We start from the raw sequence: 25067 nt of genomic DNA on the forward strand, positions 1-25067 counted from the left end.
AGCCTCAACAGGACCACACTGATTACTGGAGTCTCACTGCACATCAGATTGAGGAACTGACCTTGTAGACAAATACCTAACTCCATGGTTCCCAATGCTCGCCCTCACATGGGGAGCTCCAGCCTGGCTCCCACACCAGCAGTTCTGAATTAACAAGTAAGAGGTGTGTCCTTGGCATTGGTTCGTTCCAAAGCGCCCCCTGCCTCCCACCAGGTGAGTCTAATATCCAGCTAAATCTGAAAATACCAGTTTAGCTCTTCAGAACCTGGTGACTTTGTTGTTTTCATCCCAAACATGTGTGAACAAACAGCATCAGGTGAGAAACCAAGTACCTTGAGCTCTCAGCCCAGCTGGACTAAGTCAGTCTGCGTTGACAGAGCATCAAGGTAGCCAAAGAGTTGGTTAGGCCATTTATGTTACTGTGGAAAAATCCCTAAGATAGAGGATGCTTCAGAGTTCAGCCCATGGGACATTGGCCCTGTCATGCTCAGGCCTCATACCACAGCAAGAGTAGATGGCAAAGGAAGACATCCATCTCACAGCAATGAAGAAGCAAGAGAAAATAAGGGGCCGTGGTATCTACAGCCCCTCAAGGGCCCACGCTCGGTGACGTAATTTCCTTCTCTGAGGCCCCACCTCTTAAATGCAACACGTTTCCTGATGCTGAAGACCAGGCCTTTAATACACCAGACTCAACCTACCCTGCAGAGTATGGGAACGTGTGAGCAATTGCTAACTTCATTACTGCTCCTGTTATCTGACATGAGTGAAGCTCCATTTAGCTGCTACTTTCTAACAGGGATTTGGAAAAATGGATGATACCGATTTTCCAAAATGTAAGCTCATCTCTACCCTGAATGTAATACCTTAAACCTATAGCTAACTGGCAGAACCTAGTCAGTTCAAGTCGGCAGGTAAATGCTTCCAGTGTTTTGAAAGGGGTCAGGGAAGAGTGAAAGGGAGTTGTCGTCTGATGAGGAACAGCCTATTCAGTATTAGTGTACAGATGATGCTGTTCGAATCTCAGATGCTCTTTTAATAATAATAAAAAAACAAAAAACAAAAAACAAAAAAACCCAGAGCCGGATATCAGGGTGAAAGATCAGAGAAGCAGAGCAACCACAGCCAACCTCACCTCGACAACTCCTCAGCTGATCCTGTTTCCACGAATCCTCTGACTGAAATCCTCTGAGTCCTCACCTGAAAGAGTCTCAGCTGAACTGCTTTAGTTCCTGCTTCCTCACGCCTTATATACCTTTCTCTGCCCTGCCGTCACTTCCTGGAATTAAAGGCTTGTGTGCTTCCCAGTACTGGGATTAAAGGTGTGTGCCACCACTGCCTGGCTCTGTTTCCAGTGTGGCCTTGAACTCACAGGGATGCAGATGGGTCTCTGCCTCCCCAGTGATAGGATTAAAGGTGTATGCCACCACTGCCTGGCCTCTGTGTCTAATCTAGTAACTGGCTGTGTCCTCTGATCCCCAGGCAAGCTTTATTAGGGTACACAATATATCACCACAAGACAGAGTTGAGAAATAAGTTAAATGTGATCACTCCATACATCTGGCCAAAAAAGCTAAGGCTTCTAAGGCTTCTACATGCTCTTCTTTTTAAGTAGCCAGAGATGGTTCAACTAATGCCAAGTGTCTGGAGGTAAAGAAAAGACTCAGATATTAAAGACAGACCAGTACCTCATCCAGGAATGCAGTTACATGTGTGAGCAATGACCGAGGTAGTTCCCCAAATAAAACTGTTTGGGAGAAATCGCTTTCTCCCATATTTTCAGTCATCTTCTTGGCAAGATAAACCAGTTTGTGTTTCACATCTCTTGGAATCTGGAACAAGAGCAAGATAATTAGTTCAAGTTCACTACAGTCTCTTTGTTAACGAGCAGGATTTGCTGTATCCCACTTGCAGACATTGCCAACAGAAGTAAAACCCTGGCATCTTGCCCATGTTTACAAACAAGGTTGGTCTGTTGCTCTTCCGTGTCCTGGAAAAGGAGATTCTCTTCTTTTTAAAAATATCAACTTCAGAGACATGTCCATTACAGTATACACGGTAAGAATATGATAAACAGAACCAAACATGGGAACATTTCAATCTCTAGTGGTTATATATATATATATATATATATATATATATATATATATATATAAAATGTTCTTGTTTGGAAATAAGCCAAACTGAAATAATAACAAGACATAAGGGGTTAATTTGTATTTCTGTTGTCAAGGCAAAGAATGGAAGTGTTTAGACAAATAGTTTAACATTCCTATAACTGTTAAGTCATTTTTGGTAAATATTACACTATTCAGCTTCTGTGCTATGAGCGTAAGGTTTCTTGACTTATATGATAATTTTTTTACAAAGTTATAATTGGAAAAGTACCAAAACAAAGATATTCAAAACTCACAAAGCCGTAATGCAACCTTCCTGGTCTATACTAATACTCCTCACACCTGTCCTAATGGCCACACCTGGGATGACATTCCCACTTTACACATGAACCCCAGGTGCAGCACGCCTAAAGATAACCCACCGGGAACGGGCTCCACATTCAGGCTACCCTTCCCCACCTTTCCTTCTGTAATGTTATAACTTCACAGAATCGAAATCAGCTTTAAAGAAATCCACATCAGAGAATTATTCAACTGGACACAATTTTAAGAGTTGTATTTAAATGTAACTTTCCAGAGCACACTGCTTGTACAAACAAGTATGGAGAGTAGAGAGAAGGCTCAGCTGTTAAGATGCTCCCTTCCCTGCACCCACATGGTTGTAGTTTACGACCATGTGTAACTCCAGTTCCGGGGACCCTACACCCCTCTTCTGACATCCGTGGGCACCAAGCACGCCCGTGGTGCACAGACACACATGCAGGCAAAGCACTCACACAAAAATAAAATGACTATAATCTTCAAAAAAAGAATTTACTATTTAATTTTCAAGACAATTGAAATTACTAATAATTTTGCAACAAAGATGTTTATTCTGTCTTTTAAACGACACCAGCCAGTCTTGTTTGGTGGTTGTTGACTTTTTGGTTTATGTTTTGGTTTGTTTGGCGATTTACTTATTCATTTGTGTATTTGGCAGAGTCTCATGGTGAAGCCCTGGATGTCCTGGAACTCACTATGTAGACCAGGCTGATGTCGGTTTGTTTGTTTTTTAGAACGCAATTATTTCTTCCTGGGACAAAACATAGTTAGCAGACACTGAGACGAAATACTCAAGCTTTAAGGGCGTTGCCAAACACTTTGCTGTCGTGTTTAAAAGGATATGACTCTGGAGTTCCCCCGGGACCAAAAAAGAAGTTATTTGATCGAAAAGCATGCCTAGCACCATACACCCAGGCATCACGGACTGTGATAGCTGGGTTTTCTTTCTAATACATCATTTTATGCTACTAACTCTACAGGCGCCTAGGCATCCCTTCCAGAAAACTAACCTACAGCCTCTTACTCAGATCAGAGCTGGTGCACACAGGGACCTGGACTTCTGCGGGAGTCCCGGAGTCAGACTAGAAGTTAAGTTTAAGCCTTGCAGCGCAGCGGGCGTCCCCCTCCTTACCTCGGGGGAAGCTGAGAGATGCCCGGCGTCTGCGACACTGAACACCAGGCTGGCAGGCCCTGTGCTCTCCAGAAAGTCCCCGAGGGCTTGCCGGTGGTCCTCGCTCTCCAGGTACTGGCTCCACGTCTCCTCCCGGAACGCCAGGGCCTGTCGCAGGCGGCCGCCCAGGAAGCGCACCCGAGGGTCCAGGGCGAAGCGCTGCGCTCTCCGTGCCGCCGCCGCCTCCTCGTCTTCCTCGTCCTCTAGCTCCGAGGGGCTGAGACGCAGTGCAGTCCCTTCCTCCTGGGCTGCCATCTCGTACCTGCGAGGGGGGTCCCGGCGAGGATCCTCAGAGTCGACCACCTCGGGAGCGCCCACTGTCCTCCGAGATCCCCGATGGGCGCCCGCAGCAGCGCGCGCACGCGGTGTTAGACTCGCTGGAGAAGTAGCGGCCGGGACTGCATCGCGTCCGGTTGCCCGGGAGATGGCGGCCCCGCCCCAGCCCAGGAGTGAGGGCGGAGCGAGAGTCTCGGGCCGCCCGGCACATCCCAAGCAGAAGCAGGGAAACCAAACCAAGTAATCCGGGATTTCTCTGCCTTTGCCTCCTGGGTACCTTGAGGGATCCCAGAGTTAGCTGCTCTCGATTCAGTAGTACCATCTCGAGCAGATGTTCCTGCTAAATTCACTGCCTCAGTTAGTTTATCTAACCCCTAGAAAGCGGTGGGGGGGCGGGGGTGGGAGGGTGGGGGTGGGAGGAGGGGGCTAAAAGCTCAATGTTTAACAATGAGCGAGGTATGCCCTGAAGTGGGTAGCAAGAAATGCTGGAACTCGGGTTCGTTGCCAGCTTTGAATCCTCTTGTGTATTTTGTCCCTGTAAAACAAAAAACAAAACAAAAAAACAAAACAAACAAAAAAAACCAACCTCCCCAAAAAAACTCTCCATTTACTTGTCCTAGTTGTTAAAGTTCAAGATCTAGACATCACAAGTCCTGATTCCCATCTCCAGATTCTGAAAGAGACTGCAAAGCACTCTTTTTAAAGGCCAAAATGCCCTAAGATCTCTAACACTTGTCAGCACAATGGTGAGGGGAGGCTCAGAGGTGGAACGCTGGCGGAGCAAGCCTGAGAGGCCTGGCCTCCATCCCCACCCCCAGAAATCTTTCTGTTTTCCTCGGATTTTCTCATTAGTAAAGTAAGAATGTTGAAGGGGTGGGGGGTCTTTGAACTAAACAGTTTTCAAGCATTTCTTTTTATTATTCATTTTAAAAATAAACATTTCAACCCCCTCCCCAATCCCTTCCACAGGAGCTGGCAAAGGAGTTTTGTCCTTGATAATCCATGTATGTTTATAGGAAGACTGGAACATTCTTTTTGTTTTCTTTTGGGGATATTGCCTCTCTTAGCCATCTATAAGCTTTTCTGGTTATACTATCAAAATCTTTAAATATGTTCAATATGACATCATAAGGATATCATGATCATCATCAAGCCTGCCTTGTGGTCCATGGTGTCTTTTGCAAGTGTCCAGATGCTAGGTGTAGGAGACTAACAGTGAGTTTATATTCTCTCGGCATTTTATTCCAGGTTTGCATACTCCTGCCAATTCTGGTTCCAGAGAGACCAGAATTCTTTAAATAACAGTTCAATTAAATTGAGGAGATGGCTTACTGGGTCAGGGCACTAGCTACCCAAACTGTATCCCTAGAACTCACATAGAAGTCCAATTTGGTGGTGTGTAGCTGTAATCCAGCACTTGAGACGGGAGGCTGACACAGGAGAACCACCTGGAATCGCATACTAGCCAGCCTGCAGTACACAGACCAGCAGCTGAAACAAGAGCCACCTGCTTCAACAAGGTGAGAGGGAAGATCAACTCCCCAAAGTTGTCCCCTGACCTGTGTCTTATGCCTGCCATACACATCACACACACACACACACACACACACACACACACACACACACACACACACACGATGACTTAATAAATTTATTAAAACTGAGGAAGATCTCCTACTTTTTCTCCCAGGCTACTTTTGAGGAGGGAGAAGTGAGAAATATTTAGATAGAAATATAGATGGAGAGGGGGGGGGAGAGAGAGAGAGAGAGAGAGAGAGAGAGAGAACAGACAGAAATGTCAGCAGCAATAAGTTCGCTGCCTTAATTTTAAATGCCCTTTTTTGTCCTGTCCCAGTTAAGTTCTTTTTGTGAAAAATGTGCAGTTGGGTTCCAGAGGGTGCTGGGGATCAGTTCCCCTGTGGTTTTTCCTGTTTGGAAAACAGTGTCCAGCTTGCCTATGGACACAGAGTAACCATTTCTTGACTCCTGCTGTTAGAGGGGTATATAAGCCCATGTTGGTCCGAATAAAGAGAGCTGCTTCCCTGACGAACTGAAACTGGGTGTCTAGAGTGCTGTTTAACCTCAGTGTCCCTTGCCAGATTTCGTGCTCCAGCTGCCCGGATCGCAGCACAGAAACATACGATATCCTCAGGAGGGCCTGGGTCAAAACCTGCCAGCCCCTTCTGTCTCCACTAAAGGGCTTTTAAAGGAATGCCAAGGGATGGAGCAAAAGATCTCCCCCGAGCACAACCAAGTGCAAACCATCTCAAACACCTGACCATTCACACGTGGTCAATCCGTCCCCTAATGCAGCCCTGCTGTGTAAAGCAAGCTCCGATCTCACTAGGAAACTTTTTTTGGCTCCCACATAAAACAAAACAAATAAACAACAAAAAACACAAATTAAATTGTAAGTTAATAAACGACTCTCAATTGGGGCAGGAAAATTTTTGAACAAAAATTACTAATATTAAAGTAAGATTTCCTAGTACTTAAAATCTAACAAAATAGCGAGTGAATATGTAGCAAAGAGTTCAGCTCAGCAGAGGCGGTCAGACGGTGAGGTTGCACTGGAGAGAGCCTTCCAGGCTTGGTGCTGTGTTCACGAAGGGCAATGCAATTTTAACTTGTCATTGGGGTTTTTGTTCCTTTGTTTTTAACAGTAGAATAGTTTTTTTTTTCCAGAAAGCATTTACATCTGTAATTAACAAATATATGATGTTGCTCAAATTGCTAAATGGTCTTTTAATAAAAAAAAAATGGAGCCAGATATTAAGGTAAATGCTGAAAGATCAGAGAGACAAAGGAACAAGCCACTTCCACGTCTCACCGCGCCAACTCCACGAATCCTCTGTTTGAAAGCCTCTGAGTCCTCAGCCTAAAGGGGTCTAGCCAAAAAGGACTCCTCAGCTGAAAAGGCTCTCAGCCGAAAAGCTGGCTGAAAGGGTTTTAGTTCCTGTCTCCTCATGAATTATATACATACCTTTCTCTGCCCAGCCATATTACTTCCTTCCTAGTGCTGGGATTAAAGGCATGTGTGCTTCCCAGATACTGGTAGCAGAGGCATGAGATCTCAAGTGCTGGCATTAAAGGTGTGTGCCACCACTGCCTGCCTCTGTTTCTCTCCTAGACTGACTCCAACTCATGTAATCCAGGGTGGCTTTGAACTCACAGAGATCCAGGCGGATCTCTGCCTCCTGAGTGCTAGGATTAAAGGTGTGTGCCACCACTGCCTGGCTCTATGTTTAATCTAGTGGCTTGTTATGTTCTCTGAATCTTCAGGCAAATTTTATTAGGGTACATAATATATCACCACATTTACAATTAAAAATACAATATCACAGAGTTTGTATCTTTAATTGGTTGTAGAAATTAAAAATGCATTCTTGTAGATAATTTATATCTGAGTAATAAATTCATCACATAGAAATGCATGCTTTTTCTCAATATTGTATCAAGTATGATTTAAAAGTACCAACCAAGTGCCATGCTGAATTCACCTGGTTTCTTAAGAAATTTTTATCAAACACCCACTGGGTGACAGTCCCTGCTCTGGGTGCTGAGTACAGCAGTATGCCAGCACACTAAGGTCTTGTCCTCACAACACTGCTTTAAGGAAGACTTAATCTGGCTGGATTGAGGCTGTTCTGACTGGGTTTGCCTTCCATTTCTATCAGGTGCCAGGTGTGTGACCTGAGCAACCACGTACCTTCTGGGTCCCTCAGTTCCCTCACCGGAAAGAGGAAAACTAATCAGCAAACACTTCCCCACTGGCCTTCCTGTGAGAAGCACTCACTTTAATATTCATTGGAAGCTTTTCGGCCATGGGGCTTGCTTCAGCTATGGGATGTGAGCAGATGTTGTGTTTTTGGTTGAGAGCCTAGCCTTTAACGCTGAGCCATCTCTCCAACCCAGGATGTGAGCAGATGTAACAAAGGCTCCAGACGGCCTCATATGGTCACGTTCTTCCTCTTGTGCTTCTGCGGTTGTCACGGGGAGAACATTCTCAGCTAGCCTGATGGGACGAGGAGACAATCTCTTATCCCCTTTCCCACTGCTGTCAGCCTCTTCTCCCAGTCAGTTCCCCTCCAACTTCCATGTCTCTTTTTTAATTAATTAGTGTTGTTTGCATGGGCATGCTGGAAGGTCATTTACTCCAGTAAGGACAACTTAGCAGAGACGGTCCACTAAAAACCAAGACACGACTCCCCCCCCCCCCCCCCAAACAACCATTAGCCATCTCTCAGTCCTCAGGCAGGGATGGAGCACGTAAGCCCCTCTCTTATCCACGATGGACTGTTGATGGGCCCAGACTTACGCAAGTCTTTTGCAGGTCACCACTACTGCTCTGAATGTGTGGGTACAACAGCCATGCCATGTCCAGCAGACAGCATTTTGTAGCACTCCTTCCCTTCCTACCTCTCCTAACATAACATTCTTTCAGTTCCATTCTACACAGCATTTCCTGAACCTGAGGTTGAAGGTTGAGGGTTGGCGTTGATGTCTTGTTTAGGGCTGAGCTCTCAACAGCTATAGTGGGACTTGCTTGTTGGGACCATTGGCTCCCCAGTAACGACATGGAGACTTATTACCAATTATAAAAGATGGGCTGATTGCTTAGGCTTGTTTCTAAAAGTTCTTATAACTTAAACTAACCCATATCTTTTCATCTACATTCTTGTGTATGGCTCAGTCACCTTTACTTGGTACTGCCCATATTGTTTCCTCAGCTTCTCCTGGGATCTGCACTCTTCTTCTTCCCAGCATCCTCTGTGCCTGGAAATCTAGCTTAGCTATTGGATGTTCAGCTTTTTATTAAACCAATCAGAGCAACACATCTTCACAGTGTACAAAAAGATTATTCCACAACAAACAGTCATCTGTTCTTAGCACTCTAACCAGTTACAAATGTCTACTCTTGTCCACTGATCTAGGCTGTCTAACGATGGGTATGATTAAATATTTAGAAAGTAATTTAATAACTGTCCCCTTAGCAAAACAACAGTAGTAGGCTCCCCCTCTAGGACTTATAACCTCCCCAGCCATGGGCTTCTGACCAGGTTTACAATATCAGGCTTAAAATCACTGCTGTGGAACAGGCCTTGGACCCAATCAGAACGCAGCGGGTTATCTTCATAACAGTCACACCACAGTTGCACCGGTGGGCACACCTCGCCTGGCAGATCAGTAATGTGGCTCACAGAGTTCATAGATGGGTACGACCATCAATAACTTTTCTCCCCCAGTGGCCTTCATAACACCTTCCTGTAGCTGAAGAGTTTTCTCTCCCCATCCCGCCAAGCCCCGGCAGTCTTATAAAATAAACATTTATAAAATAAACTTATAAAATAAACATACAGGCGCTTATATTATTTAAACTGTTTGGCCTAATGGCTCAGGCTTCTAGCTATCTAGTTCTTACATCTTAAATTAATCTATTTCTATAAATCTATACCTTGCCACGTGGCTCGTGGCTTACCGGCATCTTCACATGCTGCTTGTCATGGCGGCGGCTGGCAGTGTCTCCCTCCGCCTTCCTGTTCTCTCAATTCTCCTCTCTGTTGGTTCCGCCCATACTTCCTGCCTGGCCACTGGCCAGTGTTTTATTTATTGACCAATCAGAGCATTTGACATACAGACCATCCTACAGCACCTTCCAGCACCATGAAAAACTAGTCACCAGGGGAAGCGTCTGCTCAACATCAGCTTGATTTACTCATGTCCTACAACAAAAGAACTCATGTTCTTGGGATCTTCAGCAATAATGTCTTGTCAGATAGTTTCAGTGAACAACCAGCATTCCATCCACCAGTACCACCCACCTCTACTTTCCTATCACCTGCATTCTACTACTTTCCCTTAAGGTCTCTGACCCTCCCTGCCTCACTGGCCCTTCTTTATTTAGAGTGTCTATTAAGTGCACAAATCTAAAATTTCAAGGTTAGGATCTACTCACTGGTCGGTAATGTGTTGAATAATCTCCAAGAGTGTGTGCATGTCCTGGGCTTTCTTTGTTGATTACAGACTTCTATGCTATGAATAGATAGACTACTTCAATTTTTTCATATTTCTTAGACTTGTTTTGTGTCCTAACATATTATCTACTTTAGAAAAAGTTCCATATGCTGCTTAGAAGAATGTAATTCTGTAGTATCTTGATGGAATGTTCTGTAGATGTCTGTTAAGTTCACTTGATGAACTTTAATGTTCATTTAATATAGATATTTCTCTCTGGATTTTGAGGAATTTGTTGTTTTGTTTTGTCTTTTTTGGGATTTGTTTGTTTTTTGTTTGGGATGTACTTGTCAGTTGGTGAGTGGTGTATTGAAGTCACACACTATTGTTGTGCTTAGTTTGATATGTGACTTTAGATCTTGTAGTATTGTTTTATGATAAGGGGTGCATCCATGGTTGGGCCTTTCTGTTTAGAATTGTAATGTCCTCTTGGTGCAGTTCCCTTAATCAGTGTGAAGAATATCTGCTGTGGGATGGTCTGTATGTTAAATTGCTCTGATTGGTCAATAATTAAAACACTGATTGGCCAGTGGCCAGGCAGGAAGTAGGCGGGACAAGGAGAGAGGAGAATTCTGGGAAGCGGAAGGCTGAGTGAGGGAGACACTGCCAGCCGCTGCCGTGACAAGCAGCATGTAAAGACGCCGGTAAGCCACGAGCCACGTGGCAAGGTATAGATTTATAGAAATGGGTTAATTTAAGATATAAGAACTAGATAGCTAGAAGCCTAAGCCATTAGGCCAAACAGTTTAAATAATATAAGTGTCTGTGTGTTTATTTTATAAGTGGGCTGTCAGACTGCCTGGGTTTGGCGGGACCCTAAGAAAAAACTCTCCAGCTACAAATATCTTTTCTCACTATGTTTAAAGTCTGTTTTGTCAAATATTAGAACAGCAACAACTGCTTGTTTCTGAGTGCATTTGCCTAAAATATCCTTTCTCTGTCCTTTCCTCCTGCACCTGTCTTTTGTGATAAAGTGTATTTCTTGGAGGCCACAAATAGATGGTTTCTATTGTTTGGTCCAACCTACTAATCTGTGTTGCTTTGAGGAATTAAGACCATTGATAGTCAGACAAACTATTTAAAGGTGTGAATTGATTCCTGCCATTTTGTTGATTTTGTAGTGTTTGGTTCTTCCCTCTTCCTCTCTTGCTTGAGAATCGTTCTAACATGGTTTATTCTTTTTATTCCTGGCCTTGTGGATGGATTTGCCTTGCTCTTCAATCCAGATAATCCCTTCTAGTACAAGTGTGTTCTGTAGAGCTGGCCATAAATTCCTTTAGCCTGTTTGTCCATGGGAAGTTTTTGTTTCTCCTTCAATTATGACACATAGCTTTGCTGGGTAGGTCTTTGCTTCGTTCTAGTGTGGGTTGGCCACTGCTGTCTTCCTGAACTTGAAACACATCCTTCTGGGCTTTAAGTTTCAGTTGACAGGTCCACTTTCATTCTAATGTGGCTGTCTTTAAATGTGACTTGGACTTCCTTTCTCCCATGCCACTTTCCATATACATTCTTTGTTCTGTTTATTTAGTGGTTTGGTTCCAATATGCTGAGGGAAGTTCTTTTCTGGCCTTGTCTTGTGTCCTAAATGCTTCCTCCATCTGGTTTGGCACCTTTATCAACTGTAGGAACTATGCTATTGTTAATCTTTAGCATCACAACTCTATGACTGTAGAGTGAGATTCTCTTCCACCTACATGGCTGTTATCTGTATTTGGTATTTTCAGTGTCATGTATGTCTTAGAATGACCACTTGTACCTTCTTATTAGTTGATCTGTGTCCTTGCTGGATCCCTCCAGCTCTACCTTGTCAAGTTTGGATGCTCTCTCCTCTTCTTGATCTTTCTGTTGTTGAGAGTTTCCATGATGCTTTTTATTTGACTTACTGTGTTTTTCATATCTAGCATTTTAAATTTTTTCAGTATTTCTTTCTCTTTGTTTAATTTCCTTTCATAGTTTGTATTACCATACTCATTTCATTCAGGTCTGTGTTTCCTTTACCAGAATTTATATTCTTCTTTGATTTCTTTTGGGTTCCCTATCTGCAATTTCATCTAACTCACACTACCTGCATGCCATTGCTGTGGGATCAGTTAAGTTCTGCAGGATTTCAGTTGCCTTGGTTCTTCATGTATTTCTTCATGTCTATGCATCTGGGCTTACTTTGTTGCTTGGTCTTTTCTGTATTCAGCTGTATCCTTTCCACTGAAGCATTTGCAATACTCAGGTGGGACTTTGATATGGTGGAGTTGGGGGTGCATACTTCATAAAATGCTCCTCAGTTCAGAAGATCAAGATGGGTATTAACTGCAAGAACAAACACAATATTGTACTAACCAAATAATACCAATGGCTCCTTTGACTTCAGTAAGTTAGAGGATAAACAACAAAGGGCAGTGTGGTATGTACTTGGATCATAGTGACTAAGATTATATGGTGGGGGCAGCACAGGAGGTGAGGACAGGGACAAGTATTAGATTTACTGGGAAAAAAATAGGAAATTTGCTGGGAAGAGAAAGCTGGAAAGTAGGATCTACAAATTTTTAGAAATAGTTAAAGCTGTAGACGGTTGTAATTAAGAGGTAAAGAAGGGGAGAAGGATGAAACAAAGAGGAAAAAGACTTAGCAATGGGTGGAAATACATGAGAGGTGGGTGAACAGTATAGTGGAGAGTTCCTGAAAGTAGACCGGATGAGGAAAGCATAAACAGCTCTCCTAGAACCTACCTGAGCAAGGTACGGACAAAAGCAAACTGCCATGGTACAAATATGCCAGACAGAGGTTAATGGAGAGAAAGAAATTAATATTTATGGAGTGAATTACTGGCCCAGCTTCCCTGAGTTCAGAGGTGAAGTTCCATGACCTTGTTGATGCTGGGGGGAGTGGGGGGTGAGAGTAGGTGTTCTTGGTCTCTGCAGCGTCCATGTTCTGTGTAATTTTAAGTCCTTTCCTAGTGGTTCACATGGACCTCTGCACTCCACCTTAGCTTCGTATCCCTCAGGTTCAGCGTACGAAAGGAGCAACATTTCTCAAGCCATTTATACTGTTCTCAATCAGGCAGCTTGATTCAGCATTTGGTGCTGATTCGAGATGACTTGCAGCTAGACCCCACTTCCCAGTGCTCCCACCTTCTTCCCCTGCAGAGATCACCCTGATTAATGAGTTCATCTACAGACCTTGTCTCTTGGAGGAAATAAGTATTTTCTTGGATGGGTTTCAGTGACCATGATTCTAATCTGCCATCTCACCCACAAGTTCTACTCTCTGCTTCTTGACGTTCACCCCAAGTTTTAATGGAACTCATGGTCACCCAAACTAGACAATTCATTTCCACGTTTCCCTTGGAACTAATGGGAAGTGAAAGTCATTGAGACACACAACATCTGACTTCTTAGCTTTGGCCCCCTTTCCACTTCTCTTTCCAATTTGCTGGCAAGAACACAAATATGGAATGCTGAGCTGTGTTCAATCATGCAAAATACATTAAGCATATGGAAGGATGCTGAGTCTTCCTCACAAAAGGAAAAGGCAAATTTAAACTATCACACAATTCTATTGTTCTATTTTTTAATTTCTTATGAGTCCTTTGAGTGTCATCCAATGTGTTTTTATCATATTCATCTGCTCCCCAACACTTCCAAGATCCACTGCCCCTCTCTACTCACCTAGTTTTGTGCTCCACTCACTATTTAATCCATCAAGACCATTTGTGCAGACCAAATATTCTTGGATGTGTGGTCTTGCACTCAAGCAATGTTGACTTATCTAGGGCAACACTCTTAGTTAAAAAAAAAAAAAAAAAAAAAGTCCCTCTCTCCCAGCAGCTAACAGTGGCCAGTAGCTCTACCAGCAGTGGGGTAGGGGTGGGATTTCGTCCCCAACTCCCTTTCTTGTGATGGATTTGGTCAGGCTTGGGCTTGCACAGCTCTTGCACATGCTGTTGAAACTTCGAGTTTATATGTGAAGCTGCCTTGTTGTGTCCTCAGTCATGCAGCCTCTCTGGCTCTTACACTCTTTCCACCCCCTCTTCAGCAATGAGCCCCGAGCCTTGGGATGAGAGGGTGCAGTTCTGTTCCTTTTAGGGTTGAGCACTCTGCAATCTCTTGTTCTCTGCACCTTGGCAGTTGTGGGTCTGTGTTAAACACCATCTGCTAAAAGGAATTTCTCAGACAAGGCCTGAGATAGACTCTAAGCTTTATAATTTACTCTTCACAGTAAGGCATAAGAATCACACCTTCCTAGCTCCATAGCCTGTGAAACCCAATCTGTGGGTGTGATTTCATTGTGAGGTGGAAACTGTTCACACCACTGAGAAAACAGGAGCTCTCCCCCATCACTACAGGGTACTCAAGATGAAACCATCACAGAGCACTCAGGAGCTTCCAGAAAATGATCTGTGCACTGCTTTGATGCAGTCAGCTTCTTTCTAGGAAACCAGACACAAGGCCGGTTACTACATTAGGAGCTGGAAAACTGGAGCAGCCAGATGTACAGCAATCAGAGGTTGGTTAGATAGAGTGTGAGACACAGTGGAGTAACACACAACTATAAAAAAGGACAAGGAGTGTGTCTACATGCTTCCTGGAATGCTTTCTAAGATACTTTTGAACAACAACAACAAAAAGACATAATGTGTGTACTAGTTACCATCTATGAAAGCAGACAGGTTGTAACACATATAGTATTGCTTATAATATTGTTTTAAGAAACACAATGAAATAATCCCCAAACCAAAAAACAAAAGTGTTTGTACATGGGACCAGATGGAAGAAGCTAGACTTTTCAACATACTTTTTATAGGTGATTTGGAAACACATAAATATACAAAAGTTTAAACTTTGAAACAAAATCTATAAAAATCAAAAGTAAATGAAACCAATATATTAACTGTGTGTTGAGTCAGTGGAAAAATCACACAGAATACCATGTGACTTTAAAGTAGCAATCAGATAGTACATCCTTGATGTAAATCTAACTTAAGGACAAACAGAACTGCATAAAAACAAAAACAACAGCATTTTAAAGGAGTTTTCCTGCTGCGTCAGGCACAGCTGGAGCATGAAATCTGGCGAGGGATGCCGAAGTTAAACAGCACTCTAGACACCCAGTTTCAGTTCCTCAGGGAAGCAGCTCTCTTTATTCGGACCAACATGGGCTTATATACCCCTCTAACAGCAGGCGTCAAGGAATGGTTACTCTGTATCCGGAGGCAAGCTGGACACTGTTTTCCAAACAGGAAAAACCACAGGGGAACTGATCCCCAGCACCCTCCGGAACCCAACTACACATTTTTCACACAATCAACCTAACTGGGACAGGACAAAAAAGGGCATTTAAAATTAAGGCAGCAAACTTGACTGCTGCCGACATTTTCCAAATTGTGGTGGTGTTGATAGTTTTGTTGGAAGGCTGCCCATGTGCTGTGAGCATGAAGCTGACAGGGGCTGGATTCTCGGGTACTCACGGGTCATTTGAAAGGGAGTGCTCTTGGGGTGGAGGTGGAAGTTGGACTGTCAGGCAGTTGCAAGAGAAGCCTTGCTCTAGCTGAGACAAGAGAACCATACCTTCTGTGTTCATGGCCTTCAGTAATGTAGTCTTTGGATGTTAGCTCACCTGAGCAGGAAAGCCCTTTTGGGGTAGTATCGTGGCCTATCAGTAGCCAGCGACAATTGGTGGGACTACTTCAATACTGCCTGGCTGGGGTGGGGGGTGGGGGTGGGAATCTCTGCACAAAGGCAATGACTTGGAAATCATAACTACATCGAGATTCCACCTCACTTCAGTCAGAAGAGCCAGCATCAAGAAAACGAAGGTTAGCCAGGTGGTGATGGTGCACACCTTTAATCCCAGCACTCAGGAGGCAGAGGCAGGAGAATCTCTGTGAGTTTGAGGCCAGTCTGGTCTACAGAGCTGGTTCCAGAACAGCCAGGGCTACACAGAGCAACCCTGTCTTGAAAAACTGCCCCCTCCCCCGAAAAAAAAAAAGAAAAGAAAGAAAAAAGAAAACAAAGGTGGAGAGATTGCAGTGGACCTGAGTTTGGATCCCAGAACCCACATCCGGTCACTCACGGCTACTTGAAACTCCAGCCCCAGGACGTGTGGCCTCTGTGGAACCTGCATGCACATGGTACACATACAAACAAGTGGGCACACACACATATGTAATAAAAATAAATGTTTTTTAATGTCTGTAGGATGGTGCTGGCATGGGAAAGGATACAGATATACATCTCCTTATACACTGTTGGTAGGAAAGTATATGGGAGCAGCCACTATAGAAATAAAAAAAAAATCTAATCTAAAACTATGCCGGGGTGGTGTTACATTAGTGTGATCTCAGCACTAAAGAGGTGGACACAGGAGGATGGGGTTAAAGGTAAGCCTCATCTATGTAACAAGTTTGAGGCCAGTTTAGGCTACATGAAAGTCTGACTCAAAAAAATCAACACCACCACTATAAAGACACACACACACACACATCCATGCATACATGTGTACATTCATACACTACATACACACACAGAAAAGAAAGATAATCAGACATAAGATAGATGAGGTTTTATTCCTGGTTTTGAAATTAAAGTTTCAATATAAACTCATTGTATTTCATCTTTTAAAGATTATTGCTTAGCTTTACTTTCTGCAAAGGGTTTAAAATTAGAAATAAGTGGAGTGTTGACATGATAATTACTTAAAATACGAGAGTGGGAGGAAGCTGCAAACACTTTCAGAAAGTTGAGGAGGCAGTGGGGAGGATGTCAGGAAAGTGAGGGAAATCTCTCTAAGAACTTAGGAGGGGCCTGGAGACACAGCTCAGCAGGTAAGGGCTCTTGCTGCTCTGTCAGAGGACTGGAGTTCTGTTCCTAGCGCCTACATCAGGTTGGATCAGTACTGCCTGTAACTCCAGATCCAGAGGACCCAAATCCTCTTCTGGTCTCTGTGAGTACTATGTGAGTGTGTGTGCACACACACACACCATGCACACACACATATACACACACACCATGCATTCACATATCATGCATAAACACACACACCATGCACAAACACATACACACCACATATATACATACACACCACACATACACACACATACACTACACACACATGCACCATTCACAAATACACACATATTACACACACACACACACACACCATGCACACACACACATACACACATACACCACACACACACACACACCATGCACACACACACACCACATACACACACCACACGCACACACACACATACACACATACACCACACACACACATACAGAATTAAAAGATAAAGAAATTCAGAAGGGAGATACTCGTAAGGTGAAGGTTATCTGGTGGCCCTGTTGCCTGCATCCTGAGGGATACACGGAAGACAGCCAGTGAGTGGGTGTCTCAGGTGAGGGAGGTTCCAGAGAACAGTGTGTGTGTGTGTGTGTGTGTGTGTGTGTGTGTGTGTGTGTGTGTGTGTGTAATGGCCGGGGCTTCTTGGTTTCTTCCCACATGCAGTGAAAGGAGCCAGACAGGTGAAAGGCAGATAGGTGGGAGCAGACACAGCACGCTGCTGTGCCTCTGCTGTGGGTCAGCTGTGGTCTGTGCCTGGGGAAAAGAAGGAATACACACTGTACCTCGGCTGAACGGAGGTGGGGAGCAAGGGTAATGCCTTCACACGGCCCAACCCAATAGCTCTGCAATCGCCTACGAGAACAGACTTCCTCTCACCCTCACCACCAGTGTTGTGTGGCAATGATCTTCTGAAGGATGGGCAGGAACATGAGGGATGCTGAGTCCTGAGCAAGAGAACAATGAAAGTCAACACTTAGGCAGGCATTGGAAAACACTCTTCGGTAAAGCAGCCTCAGCTTGAGCATGGCTGGTGTCTGTCACAGGACTGGAAACCCATGGTACTCAGAAGGCAGCCACAACAGGAATACTCTCCAGACACAGACTATCTCCTGACTAGACTGACTGACCCAGTGACCCTGCCCTCCCCCAACAGAGACCTAGTTGTAAAAAGGGTGTTCCATTTCCAGGTGGGAACACCATTTATCCCAATCTCCAAGTAAGAGGTTTGCCACACACACACACACACACACACACACACACACACATACCATACAAACACACACCATACAAACAGACAAACAAAAACACTGCTAGAGACCAGAAGGGAAAATGCAACAAAATAACCAACAAAACCAGAATCTGACATGACAGAGGTGTCAGGACACTCAGGAGGGAAACGAGTAATTATGAGTAATTGTTAAAGTTTCTGGTGGAAAAGATCAGAAAGTAATTTAATCTAAGTGATAGGACTATTTTTAAAAACCTCATGGAAACGCTAAAACAACACACACACACACACACACTGTATAAAGAGTATCTATGACAAGATCAGAAGTTTCAACACAGAGTTAGTGCACTTGATTACAGCTCAACAGAAACTTCCCGAAATGAAGCAGGAGGAGAAAAAGAAGATGACGAGAAAGGCCTTCAAGCCCCAAGCTGCAGAATGTCAGTCTCAGAGTCAGAATTGGAATCCTGGACAGAGAAGAGAGAATGAGAAGAAATGTTTTTAAAATAACAGCTGAGGCATTCTTCTGAAATTAACAAACATCAAACCACAGATTAAAAAAAAAAAAAAAAAAAAAAAAAAAAAAAAAAAAAAAAAAAAAAAAAAAAAACCGCTGAGGACACCAAGCAGGGAAAGAAGACACCAAACGAAACATGACCAAGTGACAAAACCCCATGTAGGCTCACCCCACTAAATTGCTGAAAATGAAAGACACAGAGAACACCTCGGAACAACCAGAGGCGAAGGTCAGAAACTGGAAAAAGAGTTGCAACGGACTTCTCTATGCCAGGAAAGAATGGGGCACATCATTAAAGGGCTGGAAGCAAAGAATAAATAACAATGAAAGCATTCTTGTGCAAGAGTTAAGGTTCTCCAGAGAAACAGAACTGGTTGAATGAGTATATATTTACAAGAGGATTTATTAGATTGACTTATAAAATCCAGGCTGGGTATCCAACGACTGTGCACTAGAAAGGTTAAGAACCTGGTGGCCGCCCAGTCCATGAGGCTGAAGCCTCAGCATTCTGGATCTGGCACTAAAAGCCTGGAGGGTTCCTGGAGAGGTGCTTGTCTTCAGTGCATGTTGGAAAACCACAGAAGTTGGGCTCTTGTGTCTGCAAAGGACAGCAGCGGCGGCGGCGGCAGCAGCGGCAGCAGCAGTGGCAGCAGCAGCAGCGGCGGCGGCGGCAGCAGCAGCGGCAGCAGCAAGACAAACACACTCACCAGTGTGAGAAGCAATGATCCTCACTTCATAATGAGGATACTGGAGACTAGAAGTAGTGAAGGTGAGCAGTTCATTCACAACCTTTCCAAGTCCAGAATCAGCCTAGAGAAAGGGCAGAACAGCTGGTATGATGAGCTGGTTCTACAAGGTAATGTTCACAGTCCCTGGGCAAGAACAATTCCTGCCTTCTCCCTACTTCCGTGTGGGATGGTACTCCAATGTCCCCATCCTCTGAGGCTCAAGAGCCCTGTCTCTTGCCTGATACTGTCTGTAACTTTTCAGCCTAAAATAAACTAAAAAGTGCCTGGGCAAGCAAGTGCTAACTGCTAGCTAGGGAAGACAGGGCTCTAGGGAGACAGGTCTTCCCCTGCTTATCTGTGACCCATTAGTGATTTCTAAACACACCTCATATTGAAAATGGACAATGATCATTTCTTACACTGCAATAAACAAAGGCAGACAAACAGCACTGCTCTTTCCTCAGACCTCTTAAATCTGGGCCTCCAGAAAGCCACCCTCGGGGAAGAGTCCTCCCCGAGTCTGTTAGCTCTTTCTGGAAATGCCTTCACAGATCCATGTGGAGGTACATTTTTTAAAATGTGGTTCTAGATCCAATTGAGTTGACAATAAAGATTGATCATTACAAGCCATTCTTGTCAACTTGACTTCAACCCCCTCTCTTTATGTCGTGATTAATTTCCAGATGAAGACAATAATGACACTAACAAGATCATGAATCTGCTTAACATGGTGCAACTATCGCCCACACAACCAGGCTTCACTCTTCTTCCCCAATGATAGATGACAAAGTCCTTGAGGAACACAATGCTGATTAGTTTTTTGTGAACTTGACACAAGCTGGGAAGAGGGAACATTAACTGAGGAGCTGATGCCACGGTTAGCCTACCGACAAGTCTGTAGAGTATTTTCTTGATTAATGATTGATGGAGGCTGGGGCAGTTCACCGTGGGTGGTGCCACTTTGGGCAGGTGGTCCTGAGAGGAATGAAAGAGGTGGCTGAATGTGAGTCTGGAGAATAAACCAGGAGGAGGCAGTGTTCCTCTGTGGCCTCTGCTTCAGTTCCTGCCTTGAGTTCCTGCCCTGACTTCTCTTTATAATGGACTGTAATAAACCCTGTCCTCCTCAGGCTGCTTTTGGCCATGGTGTTTATCACAGCCATAGGAAGCAAACTAGAACAGACGGTTAGCCTTTTAACATCCCATAACTTTTATCTGATAAGATAGCTTTAAAAACACTGAACTGTTGGTGTTATCTCAGTGCTATATTACCTGGTAGAAATCATGGATATCTGCTTCCCGTATGTGTATATAGGCACAAACATTCTTTCCTCTAGACATACATAACAAGTATTTTAGAAGTATTTTGAAGTTGCTCTGTTGAGACTCATTCACCAAGACATCCTAACTTCATGCTTTACAGCCCACATTTAATTAAAATTCAGAGAAAAATGAAAATGAAAAAAAAAACAAACACTGATACTTTATTTCCATCCTAGTTTTTATTTGTTTTTCACCTGCAATCATATACTTGGATATACTTTGATTCCACGAGAAAAAAGTATCTAACATTCTGAACTTCCAATGATGTGAAGCAGAGGGAAAGTTTTTTTTGAGATTGAGATGTTTTCACAGATAGTGGATTCTTTTTTTTTTTTTTTTTTTTTTTTTTTTTGGTTTTTCGAGACAGGGTTTCTCTGTGTAGCTTTGCGCCTTTCCTGGAGCTCACTTGGTAGCCCAGGCTGGCCTCGAACTCACAGAGATCCGCCTGCCTCTGCCTCCCGAGTGCTGGGATTAAAGGCGTGCGCCACCAACGCCCGGCTGATAGTGGATTCTTAAGAATGCCTTCCTTTGGGTCTGGAGAGATGGCTCAGCTTAGAACACTTGTTGCTCCAGCAGAAGACCCTGGTTAGATTCCCAGGGTGCATGATGGTTCACAACCATCTATAACTCTAGTTCCAAGGGGTCCAACGTACTCCTCTGACCTCTGTAGGCACAAGGCACACACATGGTGCACAGATACATGCTGGTATAACACTCAAACACATATAAAAATGAATTTAAAAAAAGAATAAAATGTGTTCTCCTTATATGTGGCATGTTCACTGGATATCTTTCGACACAACTGTTGCATGTTTGATATGGATAGCACACAGGTTGTTGTCTTCAACATTGTCAACCAGAAATGCCTCACTTGCCTCCTACAAAGCTCCTATAATGATGGCACTCTAGAAGCTTAGAAGTGTTTTGAAGTCCTAAGCAGTTTCTTGCATCAGTCACTAGAAGGGGAGTGTCTTAGTCAGTGTTCTATTGCTGTGAAGAAATATTATGACCACAACAACTGTTATAAAAGAAAGTATTTAATTGGGGCTTGCTTACAGTTTCAGAGGTTTAATCCATCATCATCATGGCAGAGAACATGGTGGCACACAGGTAGACATGGTGTTGGAAAAGTAGACTGAGAGTTCTACAGCCAGATCCATGGGCAGCAGGAAGAGAGGAACACTGGGATTGGATAGGGCTTTTGAAACCTCAAAGCCCTTCCCCAGTGATACACTTCCTCCAGCAAAGCCACATTTACTCCAACAAGGCCACACCTCTAATCCTTCTCAAGTAGTGCTACTCCCTGATGACTAAGCATTCAAACACATGAGTTTGTGGGGCCATTCTTATTCAAAACACAGGGAGTTTGCTGATCTGAAGTTCAGTGGACTTCTGATAATATCTAATATCACCCATGCAAAAGTACCAGGCCTGCCAGTAACCATGAGATTTCTCCACCCCTCCAGTAGAAAGTACATTCTTAGAAGTGGTGTTTGTATCAAGTTGTTTCTCCATGCTTCACCACCAGGACCTTTGCTAGCTATGGTGGTTTGAATAAGAATGGCCCTACAGACTCATGTGTTTGAATGCTTGGTTCATAAAGAATGACACTATCAGAAGGTATAGCCTTGTTGGAGTAGGGGTGGCCTTGTTGGAGGAATTGTGCCACTATGGGGGTGGGCTCTGAGGTCATGTATGCTCAAGCTATGCCCAGTGTGGTACATAGTCTCCTACTGCCAGTGGATCAAGATGTAGAACTCTCAGATCCTTCTCTAGCACCATGTCTGCCTACATGGTGCCATGTCCTGCCATGATGATAAAGGACTAAACCTTTGAAACTGTAAGCCAGCCCCAATTAAATATTTTCCTTTATAAGAGTTGGTGTGATTTATGGTGACTTTTCACAGCAATAGAAACCTTAACTAAGACAGAAGTTGGTACCAGGGCCTGGGGTATTGCTGTGATAGGCCTGACCATGTTCTTAGGATTGTGGATTAGAAAAGCAGTTGAATGCTTTAAGTGGGGCTTAATGGACTATCCTAGTAGGAAAATGGAAGACAGTGGTACTGGGGGTGATTTGAACTGTCAGGGGCCAGCTCAAGAGATGTCAGAGGACAAGAACATTAGTATGTGGCCTAGAGATCACTCCTCCATGGCCTCGGCTTCAATTTCCCCTCTAGGTTTCTACCTTGAGTTCCTACCCTGAGTTCCTTCCATCAGTAATGGAGTGTGACCTGAGATTATAAGATGAAAAATACCCCCATCCAAGTTGCTTTTGGTCATGGTGTTTATCACAGCACTAGAAACCCTAGGACAAGCAATCTCTTCATGCATGTTACTTATGCCTTCAACTATTCTCTATTTGAGAGGTAGTGGAAAGTGAAACCTTGACAACAAGCCAAGTTACCATGTGACCTGAGGTGCCCATTACTAGTTTGGGTATTATCTGGCCCACCAAGCCATAAAGTTGAATGTGCACAGTAGCAATCCATCATCAATTATAAAAAGAAGTTTTTGTCCTGCCAGCAACTCCCAAATACCTGGCAGCTGCTTCCCAAATTACCACACAGAGGCTTATATTAATTATAAATGCTTGGCTGGTAGCTCAGGCTTATTACTAACTAGCTCTTACACTTAAATTAACCCATAATTCTTATCTGTGTTTAGCCACATGGCTTGGTAACTTTTCTCAGGATGACATTCTCCTCTTGCTTCCTCTGGCTGGCAACTTCTGACTCTGTCCTTCCTCTTCCCAACATTTTTAGTTTGGTCACCCTGCCTATATTTACTGCCTGGCTACTGGCCAATCAGCATTTTATTATACCAATTTGAGTGACAAATCTTTACAATGTACAAGGGGATTATTCCGCAGCAGTCAATGGAAGTGTTACATACATGATCATGCCAACATGGTCACTTGCATAGTTCTTTAGGTTCTTCACACCATGGATCATCAGTGTTCTCCATACTACCAGGAGAGTCTTCAGTAACGGTAACTTTAGCCAAACTGGAAAGTTTAGATACTACCAAGTCCACTAGAGAAACTCACTCTCACAATTCAGTTTCTCCATAACTATTACTGGCACCATATTACTTAGGGTTCTGTAAAGGAACAGAACCAGTAGAACGAATAAATATTACAAAGGGGGATTTCTTAGATTGGCTTATATGATAAGGGCTGGTATTCCAATGATGTTGCCTGCATGCTGGAGAGGCTGAGAACTCAGGAGCTGCTCAGTCTATGAGGCTTCATTCTCAGCAGCCCCAACTGGCACTGCAGGCCTAGAGGATTCCTGGAGAGATGATGCCCTTCAGTTCACACTGGGAGGCCAGAGACTAGGTTCTTATGTCAGTCAAGGACAGTGGCAGCAATAGCATGCAGGATGGATGCACTTCAGGGAGAAGTGGAAGAGACAGGCAAGCAGTGCTGCTTCTCTCCAGATTTCTTTAGAGCTGCGATGCTGCAAGAAGGTGCCACCTGCTCTGGGGGAGAGTCTCCGCCCTCAGGCAGTCCTTCCTGGAAATGCCCCCACAGACCCACCCAGAGGCAAGTCTTGTTTATATAAGATCCAATCAAGTTGACGATCAAGTTTTCACAGTCAGATAAACACGAACAGAATCCACCATTAGTAGACCTGTACTATAAGAAGGCAGAATACAGCAGAGAAGGACTGGGGAGCTAGCTGTTCATGCTTTTGGTCTGCTGAACAAGTGAAACTTATTTCTTTTTAAAAACTGTGTAATGGGCTCTATTTTAAAACAGCTCGGTCGGTCTGTCTTGTAATGAATACAGATAAGGAATGATGCTTTTTGTTTGTTTGTTTGTTTTGTTCTTTAAGGAAAAGAATGACACAGTTTCACTTAGACTTGAAAAGGATGACTGGACAATCAAAACAAGCACAAGCCTGCAATTCCAGCACTTGGGATGTTGAAGCAGGAGGATCACACAATAGAGGGTAGTGGAGACACAAAGCGAGATGGTCTCTCAGAATCAAACCCATCAGTCAATCCCTTCAGCAGCAAGCAAGTGGTAGGTTGGAAGTAGAAGTGGTGAGGAGTTATAGAAAAATAGGTAGATTAAATATGTTTTGAAGTAAAGGTAACAGGGCTACAGATATAGCTGAGTGGTAGATCCATAGCCTAACATACACATGGTTCTGTGTTCAACCCTGTATTAGTTAGGGTTCTCTAGAGTCACAGAATTTATAGAATGAATCTTTTTCATATATATATATGTATATATATATATACATATATATATATATATTTGTATGTGTGTGTATGTATGTGTATATATGTGTGTATATATCATTCCAATAAATTCCCATATATAATACTCTATATATGACACATATATAGGTGTATATATATATAAAGAGAGAGAGAATTATGGGAATTTATTGAAATGACTTACAGGCTGCAGTGCAACAATGGCTAGCTGTGAATGGAAAGTCCAAGAATCTAGTAGTTTCTCATCCCACAAGGCTGGGTGTCTCAGGTGGTCTTCTGTAGGTGCTGGAATCCCAAAGAAGTA

At 43.7% G+C, this 25067-nt stretch overlaps 1 protein-coding gene across 3 annotated transcripts in view; it reads right to left on the minus strand.

The window, feature by feature from the left end:
• The window catches only part of Dnah11 (dynein axonemal heavy chain 11), a 324850-nt gene extending 320841 nt beyond the window's left edge, over window positions 1-4009 (minus strand). For 2 of the 3 annotated variants that reach the window (XM_076551573.1, XM_076551572.1), the window contains exons 1-2: window positions 3571-4006; window positions 1689-1832 (exon numbers count right to left, since the gene is read on the minus strand). In XM_076551573.1, the coding sequence (XP_076407688.1) occupies window positions 1689-1832; window positions 3571-3864 (438 nt within the window). In that variant the 5' untranslated portion in view covers window positions 3865-4006. Of the gene's footprint in view, window positions 1-1688; window positions 1833-3570 lie in introns of all 3 variants that reach the window. The other variant, XM_042261290.2, reaches the window with a different exon arrangement.
• Window positions 4010-25067: the final 21058 nt, after the last annotated feature.

This window comes from Peromyscus maniculatus, chromosome 14 (assembly GCF_049852395.1).
Source record: "Peromyscus maniculatus bairdii isolate BWxNUB_F1_BW_parent chromosome 14, HU_Pman_BW_mat_3.1, whole genome shotgun sequence".
NCBI lineage: Eukaryota > Metazoa > Chordata > Mammalia > Rodentia > Cricetidae > Peromyscus > Peromyscus maniculatus.